Source organism: Glycine soja, chromosome 9 (genome assembly GCF_004193775.1).
Source record: "Glycine soja cultivar W05 chromosome 9, ASM419377v2, whole genome shotgun sequence".
Classification (NCBI taxonomy): domain Eukaryota; kingdom Viridiplantae; phylum Streptophyta; class Magnoliopsida; order Fabales; family Fabaceae; genus Glycine; species Glycine soja.
The window spans coordinates 2,969,969-2,982,586 of NC_041010.1; the positions used below are offsets into that span (position 1 = coordinate 2,969,969).

The following is a 12,618-nucleotide window of genomic DNA, read 5'->3' on the forward strand; positions in this document are numbered from 1 at the left end:
ATGTGATATTATTGTATTTGACGAAACAACGGTTGAGTTGCAATGCGTTGTCCTAGAGGTGAAGCAGGTTGTTGAGCTTGATAACTGCATGTGACATGTAGGGAGATCACTTGTTATGGGTGAAGTCATCACAATATTTAGAAGAGACCATAGAGGACGATAGAGGAGGCAAGGACAATAAAGTTATTGTGATTGGTGAAAAGGTGACGAAGTTGACGAGAAAGGTAAGTAACGAGTTATCTGTGTTTTCATATGTGAATTTGGACCGATAGCAAACTTGCATTGAAAGGAGTGATTGTTCATCAACCAGGAGAGAAAAAAATATAATTTTAAAGAAAGAATATAACTATAATAAACACTAATTTAAGGAGGAATGAGTATAATTTACTTTAATTATAAGTTAAAACTCACTTTTATCAATAAAAACAATATAAATCTCGACATTCATTTCATAAAAATGGCTAAAAAAATTAATTATTTTCAACCCAAATATCGTTTACTATTTTACAATAAATGTTATAAAAAATAAATATATTATTTCTCTTATAAGAATGGAATAAAAATACTAACACATTAATTAATTAATTATAAAAATATTTAAATGAAAAGAGAAAAATTATAAATCTCAATAAACTTGTGAATAATTTTAAAAAAATAATATAAATTATTAATAAATTTAATGTTATTAATCATATTAACTAATTTTGTTAAATGTGAATCAATTAAAAAAAAATCTTGTATTATAGAAACAAGAAACACATCTAAGCTTAAAAAGGAAGGATTGGTTTCTTTGTTTCCATCCAACGGTGGGTGGCGATTAGCGAACCTCAGTTTCAAAGTGAGCAAATGTGTGGAATAGTCTGAGCCACCAATAATGCAGAACGCAATGGTCGCTCTTTCATTATCAAGCTCACAAATTGCGGTATTGGTCCTCCACCTTCGTGCACTGTCCCATCAAACATTCAGAAAACAAAAACAATAAACTCACAATTACCACCGGCGCAGAACGCAAGTAGAAGCTTAGAGACCTCTGAAGATTGGGCGTGGCCGTTGATTTCTCAGCATGCAGCATCAAAGCACTGAAATTGACGGTGGATAACGTCGTCAGAGAAGGGGATAACCTCGTTCTTATCATCGTTCGCCATGCCCACGGTTACGAGCACATGCAGCTCTGGGAAACCACTGGCTCACGTGCGTTAGTCATCCTAATAATCCCTTCGCATGCATATTTTTATGATTCCACATCTTACAATGTGCCCCAAATATAAGTGGGACCTACCAACAAGTTTCCCCATATTTAGTACATGATTGAGTTTCTTAAGTTCGGTAGTAGATGTACAATTTATTCGCATAGCATATGGAGAATGTTTTGTTAAGAGTCCCAAAATTCACTTACAGTTTGTTTGGACAGACAAATTTAAAATTTTGAAAAATTTTAAATTATAAGAATTTCAAATACTTCAATTAAAATTATTTTATTTTTAAAATTTTGTGTTTGGATAAAAAAAATTAAAATTATGAGAATAAAAAAAATAAATGAAAAAAAAGAGAAGATATAGTTGGTGTGCTAGTTATACATGTTCCTCTATGCTCACACCAATATTTTAAGAGCTTAGACAATGTTTTTTGAAGAAGACTATAAGAAAAGAATTTCAATTTCTCAATTTCTCTCACCTTTTAGAAGGAAATTGAAATTCCAGAATTTTAGTTGTTTAAAATTTTGTTTTAAAATTCCAAAATTTTAAATTCATCATAAAAAGCATCCAAACAATGAATTCTAAATTACAGAAGTTCAATTTCTCTGATAAATTACTTTTCTCAGTTAAAATTTTCTATCCAAACGTATTCTTAGTGATTTCTATGACTCAATGTTTAATTTTATGACTTCCACCAAAAAATATATATAGGACTTAACATGTTAGGACAAAAATTAATTCACAGTAGTAGGATAAGGTCTTATTTCATTTACATAAAAAAATATTTTATTTAGCAAAAAATTTGTGTTGAATTTTTATCTATATAAAACTTTATTTTACCAACCATAAAATTAGGAAACACCCGTGATTTTTCATTTAAAATAAAATAGAAATTTGAGTTTTGATATGTAAAAATGATTAATGTGGATGCAAATTAGTTAAATTTAACAAGCCCCTCTTACCGATCGATGATTGTTTTGTCGTATCTAATTTGTTAGGTGGATATATTTGAGATTTTAGTGGTTTATGTATGTTGTGTTGATCTAAATGCAGCTTTGATACCTCTGGCTGAGTTCTCTGACCCAGTGCTCATGAAGAGATATGAACTGAAACCAGCACCCGAAGTAATTGACATCGTGTCAACTGCTGCCACGCAAAAAAAAATAAAAAAATGTATGATTTATCTAAGAGAAAATAGTGTACATACTCACTCATAGTATAAATGATTTTCACATAATCATTTAATCATAATTTGTAATGCATAGCAATTCTTTTTTATTAAATTTTAAAATAATAATCTTAAAAATCATATTAATCATAGTTTTTATGCATAGAAATTAAGCCCTTTTCTAAGTCACATCTATGAAAAACTCAATTAACATTAGTAATTTGTTGTTATATATGTTCATTTCATAAGAGTAACTTTTAAGATTTTGGGGCGGCAGATTGTAGTGCTAATGAAGATCTATTGGGGAGATGCTCGTGAGAGGTTATGCGAAACAATTGATCATGTATGTACCTTTAGAGTACCTTACCCTTGGGAATAGAGGTCTTGGCACACTCCAAAGGTACCTAGAATTTCAAAGCCCTCCAAAATAACATGTGAGTTATTGAAGAATCAATGGATTTCTCTCTTAATTTTTTTTTTTGTCTTTTCTTTTTACAGGGTCATAATGGAAAGCGTGAGCAACTATGTGGTGAATAATGCCTCCTGTCCTATCACTGTGGTGAAGAATCCATGCCACCACCATCATTAGTTTTCTAATTTGATGTAGGAATAAATTAATTAAACTTGCTCTATCCGGTTGTGTTGATGACTTTGGTGGCTTCCATAGTCTGTATTCTGTTTGATTTTAGAATAACATTTTTTTAGGAGACGAAATCAAATTATATTATTAGTATAGTAACTTCTATAATAATAATTCTATTTTTTATCCTAACATGTAAATAAACGAGTCAGAGTCAGGTGACAGACAGGTTACACTCCCCTGTGTTCACAACGTATGGATCTTGTGTGTGTAAAGTTTGCCCGTTAGCATGGATCATCAACTAGTAGTGTTTTTTCTTTTTATATTATTATTACATTAACTAATACTGTATTTGAATTGGGGGTAGGAATCATGTTTAATAAAAAAAATTATGATGAAATTAATATAAGGCTTAAATAACCTATTGTTTCCTATAAAATAAAAGATTTTTTAATTTTAATCTTTTCAAGTTTTTTTTTAAAAATATTCTCTATAAATTTTTTTTTATTTGTCTTTATCATTAGTGGATTCTATTTAGTGTTGACGTGATTCTCATAAAATGATATTGTCTTGATTTTTTTTCTTTCATTGTATTTTTATTTTGCACTTTTTTTCCTTTTCTTCTATTTTTCATATCATTTTCGCTCGAAGTGGATCAAAAAATCATTGAAAGAAAATGCTAATTATGACCCATGATAATTTTGGCCTAATCTACAAAATTAAGATTCTTTTGGTGCATTAACTTAAAGTTTCCTTATTGGCTACCAAAGATCCTTATTAGAAGGAAATAAATTGTTATGCAATCACATGAATATGTTAGGAAAGAATATAATTGTGCATATATAGATGTTTAGAAGTAATATTTTATTATCAATTTTAAATAAAGCTTTCCTTATATGATTTTTTATTCATATAAACTTGTTTGGATGTTAAAATCAATGTTTTGCTTTAAAAATGTTTGTAAAGAACTAGGATATCAAATAACAATTTATATAACAACAATACATGTGCATAAATGTAAATGTATAGAAGGAATAATGCATAAAGAGATTTTATTTATATTAGTTCAACCACCAATAACTTAGGCTATGTTTAGTTCTTATCTTACTAGTATTTTCCCACTATAATCAAATTACATAAGTATTCTTTTCCAAGTTTGAGTAACTTTTCAACACAAATATTCTTTCATTAAAGCTTCTAATTAAACGCTCGATGCACAACACAACTCAATAGTTGTCGATCCAACCAACAATCCAATACTAACTCACCAAATAACTTGCTACCATAGTTCAGCAACTTTAATCCTCACTAATTAGCCTATGGAGAAGCCCAACCTATATTTAAGGACTTGATTTAGACTCTATGATTTTGTATACTCAATGAATGGATACATAAAACAACAAATGGTTCATAAACACTCATTAAGATAATACAAATGAATATAAACAAATATGGAATGATTGCATAGGAAGAAACCTTCTCAAATTAAAGATGTTTTTCTTCCTTTAAAAACACTGATTTCATAGAATTAATATTTGATGTTAGGTGTGATATTGAATATCTACCTTAAATAATATTTTCTTCTTGAACATAATTCATGGATGGTAGACTCAGGAGTTTTTGAATTTTTCATTAAATAAAATATTTGACATTAATTGATGGAAAATGTTTGATCAACACTCATATGCCTATCAACTCACCAAGAGAGATCGATGAAGAAATACAAGAGAGAAAGAATAATTTATAGGAGATAGGAGGTGACAAAGAGAGAGAAAGAGAACTGTCTAATGGATATTTATTAAGGATGTTCATATATTATTATTCTTAATTGATATCTACAATAAATTCTTCTTCTAGAAGAACCGAGCTTATACAAATTTAATTCTTTTATTATGCTTTTAGAATGTTATAGTGTATTTTGAATCAATTAGTCTTCCTTGACTTATTTTTCTTTATTTGCATCAAGAAAAGAAGTTTGTGTTGATAATATCCTTTTGGAGATCATTAATTAACATAATTTTAAACATTCATCTTCTAATATAACATATTCTCTACTTCTAAAACATTGTTGAGATAATTTTTGTAGCTTCTATTTGTATTGTAACTTCTGATATAGTTTTTGATCATATGTAGGTGTTGCTACACCTTCCACTACTCAGATTCTAACTTCTAATTAATACTATTTTGATCATACGTAGCTTTTGAATGCTATTACACTTCACTATTAAAAAAAGTGTTTTTAATTTTGATTTTTCAGCATATCTTACAACGATTTAAAGATCGTCTTTGAAATTCCTGTTGTGAAAAGTTAATACTTTTTACAACAATTTTTAAACCGCTTAAGATTTTAATTTTTATATAGCTTATCTTCAAAATCGTCTTAAAATATATTTTTTATGTTTTAAAAATAATTTCAAATTTGAGAAGTGTGTCGAAATTACATAGTAAAATATTACTTTTTTTGTAGTGCTTTGATATTCTAAAAGCATGTATAAAATCTCTATGCTTTTGAAGATGTCTTACAAATGTTTTTCTGCCAGAGGGAGCAAACTTTACTACTTAATGAGTGGCCACTTATTAATGGGGTGGGGTAGATATTAATTGTAAGATACTCATACGAATTCGCCGTATTCTCAATTTGAAATTACTTAAAATATTTTTATTGTATTTTATTTTTTATTATAAATATATGTCTGAAAATTATTTACTTTTAGTTTATTTTTCTTACTTATTCTTTAAAATTTTATATTTTAACAAATATTTAGAGACACTTCTAATTAAAATTCGTAGATACCCAATTATGATAATGGAACAAAAATTACCGACTCTTTCATTATATTCCTTCTAAATTAAGATGGAAGTGTATATTATTTTTTTTTAAAATAAACTAAATAATAAAATATATTATTATTATTATTATTCCATTTCCCTCATTGCTGACCTCTAAATCAAGTTAGAAACTATGTTTTCCCTTTGTCTGGTCTAAACAACTTCTATCAACTAGTAATTTTCTTCTCCAATAGAAGACCCTACCTGGTAGGAAACTAGTTAATATAGTCTATTTTGAGGTGGAAGAAAGGAAAATAGACATACGTTAATTTCCATTGCAGGCAAATTATCGCCATCCCCAAACCCCCGCCAAACAATGCTGAAACATTAACAGCACAAACAATTTCTATTCTATTTTCATCGACAATTCAGTACCCATCACTTTCCCTCACATGTTAATAAATTCTCCTTCCATGCCATGCACATTCCCAAATCCTCAAAATCTCTTGTCTTCTCACAAAACTTTATAAAAAATGAAAAACCAAATCTCTTTCCTCACCCTGTTTTCCATAAACTTGCTTCTTTGCTTTGCACTAGGTCCATGCACGCGTACATGCGCTTTTGCCCTAGAGGCTGAGGCAAAGCCTCCAGTCGGGTTTTCACGTTCAGAAACTCCAAACAGTGAAAGCCCCACATCACAGCCTCCAGTCGGGTTCTCACGTTCAGAGTTTACGAACAGTGAAAACCCGACATCATCATCGTCCGAGAAAGAAGAGTCAGAGTCTTCTTCCTCGGGCGATCATCCCTACATGTCGTTCTCGAGCGCCTTCGCGGACATCCTCAAGGGAACCCTCCGCGGCCACACCATCACCATGCCGGATCACGATCCGAAGGCCAGCCACCACCGCTCTGTGAAAGATATCTGCTCCCACACGGACTACCCGGAGGTGTGCGTGTCCACCATCACGCCGTTCGTCGGCAACGACTTAGACCTCATGAACGTCCTCGAGGCCGCCATCAAGGCCTGCTCCTTCCAGGCCAACTTCACCATCTCCGTCGTCGCCAAGCACATGAAGGCCTCGCCGGAGATGGCCGCCGCGCTCGAGGACTGCAAGGAGCAGTACACCAGCGCCCTGGAGAACCTCCACAGAGCCATGGAGGCTATTCCGTCCCGCGATCTCGGCACCGTTACGGTTATGCTCAGCGCTGTTTTGGCGGATGTTTCTGCGTGCGAGAGTGGGTTTGAGGAGCAAAAGACTGCATTGCCCATGCCTCATTCCGAAGGCATGGTTAGCATTACTGCCAGTATTTGTCTTTCCATTGCTTCGTTGATTCCCTATTAGGAAGGGTTTCTTTGCCCTAGTGTCTTGTTATGCTCAAGCTAGGGCATTAAGGTCCCATATATAGATTATAGAAAGTTTTAGTTGCTAAATAAGCATCAACTATAAACAATATTTGTTTTATGGAAAGGATGTATCGTTTTTTTAATAAAAAAAAATGATTTATGTACAGTTCTTATCTATTTGATTACAAGTATTTTGGAGGCTCCATATACTAGCCCTAGCTTTGGCATCCTCCTTATTGTTGTTAAGGTAATAACTTCGGGCATGACCAGCTCCCATAGTGTGACAGACAGTGTGTATAAGGTCCAAGAACGAATTCACCATGGTATGACTGACAGACATTTGTTTTAAGTTATGATTGTTTATTATTGAATTATTCTCATGTTTATTAGTGGAGGTTATACAATAATGATTTCTAGTCATGTTTTATCTCTGAGAAAGAGATATATATATTCCCATGTTCGTGCCAGTTTAAATTTTCGAGGGAGGAGGGTGAGTATATATATAAGTTGATTCCCATGGTAGTGGAAATGCATTTTTGTGAGTAAAATTTCGGAAATACTACCGCTAGGTACTATTGCTATTCTACCACTCTCTCGTTTGGAATGAATGTAACTCAAGAGTTTGTCCTGCTGTACTGTTTTATTTGCACTGTATCTTGACATGCATCAAACACAATAGAAAGGTTTTTTTTTTTTCTTTTTTACCAATCGCGCAACATGTATTTGTCTTTGTAAAATTTGAAAAATGAATATCGACCTATTTGGCTCTATTTAATTGGTCAAAGTTAAAATTTCAATCTTTCTCCATGTACTTTACATAGAAATTATTTAAAACTACTTAATAATTTTTCATTTTTTTTAAATTTTATCACCAATCTTATCAATGATTTATCTGTCTTTTTTAGTATTTTTTTTGGGTATCTATGCTACACCCCTTGAATCAACGAATCATTATTCAAGAAGACAATGATTATACGCAAATTTGTGAATGATGTTAAAAAATTGTAACTAACTTTTCTTTTTACCAAAAAGAAAATGTAACTAATGTATGCAGATTTATGGATACCTTTATAAAAATTAGACAGACAAGAAAAGCTTGTTACGAGTCAGTCAAAATTCATCTTATTTGTGAATATTCTGTTGAAGTTAGTATACAGCTTCTATATAAGATAAACATTCAACGCCGGAATCAAAATGGGTTGAGGCAATTTGAATTCTCAAAATCACGTTGTTTATAAAGTTTAAACTTAAACTATCAATTTCATCTCGTGGTTAATTAATTTATTATGTAAAAATTGATTTTTCTAACATTAAACCAAGCAAGCACAAAATTACCATACAACCATTGAGTTCAATGATTAATTTAAATCGTTACCCAATCTCTATTCGGCTAAAAGAATCAGGAGGGACAGCCAAAAAAAAAAAATCCTTCTTTGGTTTAGACAAATAAGACTATTAAATTCAAATATTCAATTATATAAATTTTAGAAAGTAGGTAAAAGGATAATCAGATATATTCAGCAAAAAAATGGAAACACAGATAATAAAGAAAAATCAATTTTAAGATAATTTATTCAACACGTTACACAAACTCTACATATTATGCTCTTCTATTTAGTGTGCTAAAATAGAGAAGCAAAAATATTAATCCCCTACTTTCTCTTCTAAATTTCTGAATGGATTTTTATTTATATCTAAAATTCATTTCCTCTAATTTAAGAGTAAAGAATATTTAATGAGCACCCGAGAAATTCATAGCCTTAGTTCCATGAAATGAAAGATGTTTTCAAGACCACGACAAGCCTGCAGGAAGGAGCATGGCCAGATTTTTAGACTAACTAGTTGACATATGGCATTTGGAAAGGGAAGTAGCTAACACAACATTAATAACAAACAAAGCCATGCTCCTCCTCAATTTATCGCAAGAGCACATATATATTACCATATTTACAAATGGAGTATAATAAAAGTACAATCAAATTAAAAAAAGAAAAATACTTCTTTGAGTTTAGAAGAACTCTATATTTCTATTTACTGCATAATGGCTAAGAAGTTTAATCTCGGAAGCCAACATCAGCAACGAAAAGTCTTAAGATCCATCGGAGAAAAGTGCCCCATGTTGGGTAGATTTAATGAACTTTTTGAGCAAAAGGACAACAATTGCAATAGTGAGTCCAATAGCTGCCAATGTGAACAACCGATCATCAGGTTTCTGAACCCTCGTCTCTGGCTTAGGATTCTGAACCCTTGTGTCTGACTTTTGGAGCACCTCATACCTTGAAACACTAGGTTGAACCTCCCTTGAAGCTTCAACTCCTGCAGGGTTAGCATTTGCAAGGACTTCTTCTTGTTCTTCCACAATTCCATCAACTTCTTGATCTAGAATAACCTCTCCTGCAGTTAAAGACTCAGGATTCAGTGAATTGGCGTGTGTCTCAGCCTCTTCATTTCTGGGGTTCTCTTCAGAAGCCTCACTGGCGCTAGGTTGAGGAACAGGAGGTGCCTTGCTTACCATGTACTCGTGTATCTGGAATAAAGAAGTACAATCAGATTGTAGCACAATATATTACAGAAAACACAATCTGAGGAGAAAACAACAAGCAACATTTTACCTCATCGATCAGCTTTTGACGTTCAGGAGTCCCGAATTTAGGAGGAGCTTCACGAGATTTAACTGCCAGTGTACGCCTCTCTTCTTTCTTGTAGTCTAACGATCCCAATGCACCATTTGGGTTGGTAGGCATGAATGCAATCAGTGCAACTAAAGCAGTCCTCACTGCCAAAAGATATTTACATCAATTAAAATAGAACTTTTCACCATCAAAGACATCTACAAGGCTCAGCCTGTATAGTTAAAGATAATGCTTAATAAGATCTACAAAAATGAAGGTAATGTGTTAGAGAAGAATGATGAAAATAACAGAGATGCATTCCCATTCTAATAATACAAATTATGAATACATTAAAATGCAACTACTTCGTTTGATCAGTATTTTCTGGTTAAGTATTCCCAATCTTTTTAGCATCCAATCTTATGATCTAAAGACATGGGAATCAATACAATGCCACTTCTATCTAGAGTAAGTCATGTTTTGTCCCAAAGCATAGTATGATCCTACCTAGACAATGATAATAATGGAAAGTTATAAAGTACACAGTCGAATATATCAGACAGTTTTATAACTGCAGAGCAACAACTAGACAATTATAATCCTGTATATATATATATATATATATCCAAAATGCGAAATACATTATGACATTTATAACCTGTACAATGAGAAAATTTAGTCATGCTCTCAATAAATAACTTGAAAAATAGTTTAACAAACACAGAGTGTCAATACCAGAAAGGAATGCTACTTACCGCTCCATGATGGCTGCCAATGCTCAGGGTGATGATTTGATATGCTCAAGCAAATCTTGGTTTGAGTCTCGAAACGACCATTAGGCTGACAGCATGAAAGTGAAATTTATAAGCATGTAGGAACTAAGCTTTCTTCAAAGTTCAAACATAAAAGACAGTCAATGAAACAGAATCTCATAAGCATGTGGGATATGCAGATTAACATAAGAATGTAATCAGGTGAGAGGGAAGGGAGCAACATCTTACTGTCAACAACATAAATGAAGGGGGTTTGAATGGATACTCTGAAGGCAACTGAATCCGTCCATGATAAATACCACCCTCAAATTCAGTATCACGAGGTCCTCTAATCGCAAATTGCCATTCAAATATATTTTCCTGAAAACAACAATCATGACACTGAAGCTGCTCAGGATAGTATATAAATTGAAAACCCTTAAGATAACTTTTGGATCCCTAAAAAAAAAGCACAATTTTCACAAATTCCATCTTATTTGAAATTCTCAGAAACTATAAATTGGCCCATCCAAACACAACACAAAGGAATTTCCCAAAAGAAGCTCAAATGAACAAATTCCAAACCCCCAACACCAAGAATTTTACAATTTTCCGCCCCGCACCACAACAAACCCCATTGAATCGCACACACACACAAAAACACGATCTCGCACAAATCCATCTTCACAGCACGCATCACGAAATCGAAGCGAAAACAAAAATGAGAGATAATAGGATCTAAGAGGGAACCAACCTCGAGAGGGAGGCTCATGAAATCGTCGGAAGGGTTGGAGTTCATCTCCTTGAGCTCCTGGAGGATCCGCTTCACGGCGGGGTTCTTGAGGTTGTACTTGTCCGCCATTCTGAAACCGCCACGGTAATCGCAGGCTCTGTCGGTGGCTCAATCAGAAGAAGAAAGGAATATCGTGAAGTCGCCGAAGCTATGACTGATTATGATTTTTGTATTTTTACGATGGGAATGGAAAATGGAAATAACAAAAGGTGAAAGCTGGTTGCCTCTTTCTCTCGGACTGACACGCCATGCTAGAGTGTTATCTCACGTGTCTCTCTTTTATTCAACCTTCCTTGCATCTTCCCTCCTTTTGGCTTTTTATTTTTAATATTAATAATTAATACTTTCTATTATACTTTTTATTCATTTTTTTAATCACTGTAATTAAGTACCATCATGTTTAAGTATTTTTATAAGTTAATTTCTTTGCATGGATTATAAGACTAATTTTTAGTCTATAATTTACTTACATTTAAAGTTTATTGTTCTTTTTTAAAGATATATTAGATGAGAGTCGAATTTAATATATTTGATAAGATGTTTGAGGATCTTATAAATTTCTTAAGTTTATTTGATATAAAAATTTATTTTAGTAGAATTTTTTATAAGTTAATTTAAGTAACTTATTTTGATAAATTATTTAAAGTAATAAGTTACTAATTTTTTGTTTTTCTTAATTTTATCCTTAATATTTTATTTAAAATTTCATTTCTTCCTTCTATTTAATTTAAAAATTCTCTTATCTTTTTTGTTTATTATCTAGAAAAAAAATACTCCTATCTAAGTTTACTTTCTTACACACACACACAAAAATACCATAGTCAACTTGTTAGTTGTCATCACTAAATTATTTCTTAAGGTTAAAAATAATCTTTTGAATCATATCAACTTACATGTTTTTATTTGATTGATTAAATTCATAAAAGCGAAAATTTATCCTTTTGTTAACTAACCCTTACATACAATTAAATATGTCATTGTTATTTGATATTTATTCATTAAACTATCAACTAGTCTTACCCGTCACTTTCAATTAAATTAGTTAATTTTCAATTTTTCAACTCTTAACTTATAATTTATAAGCTAGTTTTATTAAACATGAATCTTTTCCATAAACTCTAGGTGTGTTGTCATGTAAGTTACAATCATCATTGGATTTCATTAAATTTCAGTTACAAGTAACTTTGGCTCCTCAAATTGTTTAATTAAGTTACTTGAGCTACTTTTAAAATTAAATAAATCTAGTTTTTCTTTACCTAAAAATTAAAATCTTGAGGGCCATTTAGTTTGAGAAGACTGATTTTATTTTTAATCATAAAGAATGCTAACTTATTTTATATTGTTTGGTATTTCCAAACAAATGTATGAGAAATACTGAAAATAGAAAAAAAATATTGTTTTCA

General features: G+C 31.8%; 3 protein-coding genes across 3 annotated transcripts; 2 read left to right on the plus strand and 1 right to left on the minus strand.

The window, feature by feature from the left end:
* Positions 1 to 1,034: 1,034 nt before the first annotated feature.
* On the plus strand, positions 1,035 to 2,953 carry LOC114367741 (the record flags this gene model as incomplete). Its single annotated transcript, XM_028324934.1, has 4 exons — positions 1,035 to 1,191; positions 2,250 to 2,369; positions 2,642 to 2,678; positions 2,863 to 2,953. Coding segments are annotated over 4 exons (405 nt in total), but the record flags the coding sequence as incomplete, so codon positions are not given.
* Positions 2,954 to 6,206: 3,253 nt separating this feature from the next.
* On the plus strand, positions 6,207 to 7,222 carry LOC114366838 (pectinesterase inhibitor 6-like). The gene has a single exon (XM_028323848.1). The coding sequence runs from the start codon at positions 6,247 to 6,249 to the stop codon at positions 7,054 to 7,056; it is 810 nt and encodes a 269-aa protein (XP_028179649.1). The 5' UTR covers positions 6,207 to 6,246; the 3' UTR covers positions 7,057 to 7,222.
* Positions 7,223 to 8,794: 1,572 nt separating this feature from the next.
* LOC114425462 (ubiquitin-conjugating enzyme E2 32-like) lies at positions 8,795 to 11,473 on the minus strand. The gene is made up of 5 exons (XM_028392389.1): positions 11,177 to 11,473; positions 10,672 to 10,803; positions 10,426 to 10,510; positions 9,671 to 9,834; positions 8,795 to 9,585 (listed from the first exon to the last, which is right to left on the minus strand). Exons 1-5 carry the CDS (start codon positions 11,282 to 11,284, stop codon positions 9,148 to 9,150), a joined length of 927 nt encoding a protein of 308 aa, XP_028248190.1. The 5' UTR covers positions 11,285 to 11,473; the 3' UTR covers positions 8,795 to 9,147.
* Between the last annotated feature and the right edge of the window lie 1,145 nt (positions 11,474 to 12,618).

Bases quoted from the DNA above. Each gene is read 5' to 3' on its own strand.
- LOC114366838 (XM_028323848.1), top strand. From the start codon at position 6,247: ATGAAAAACCAAATCTCTTTCCTCACCCTGTTTTCCATAAACTTGCTT.
- LOC114425462 (XM_028392389.1), bottom strand. From the start codon at position 11,284: ATGGCGGACAAGTACAACCTCAAGAACCCCGCCGTGAAGCGGATCCTC. The intron at 9,835-10,425 runs GTAAGTAGCATT...ATCTTTTGGCAG, and splicing joins TTGGCAGCCATCATGGAGCG to TGAGGACTGCTTTAGTTGCA. The intron at 9,586-9,670 runs GTAAAATGTTGC...TCTTTATTCCAG, and splicing joins GTCAAAAGCTGATCGATGAG to ATACACGAGTACATGGTAAG.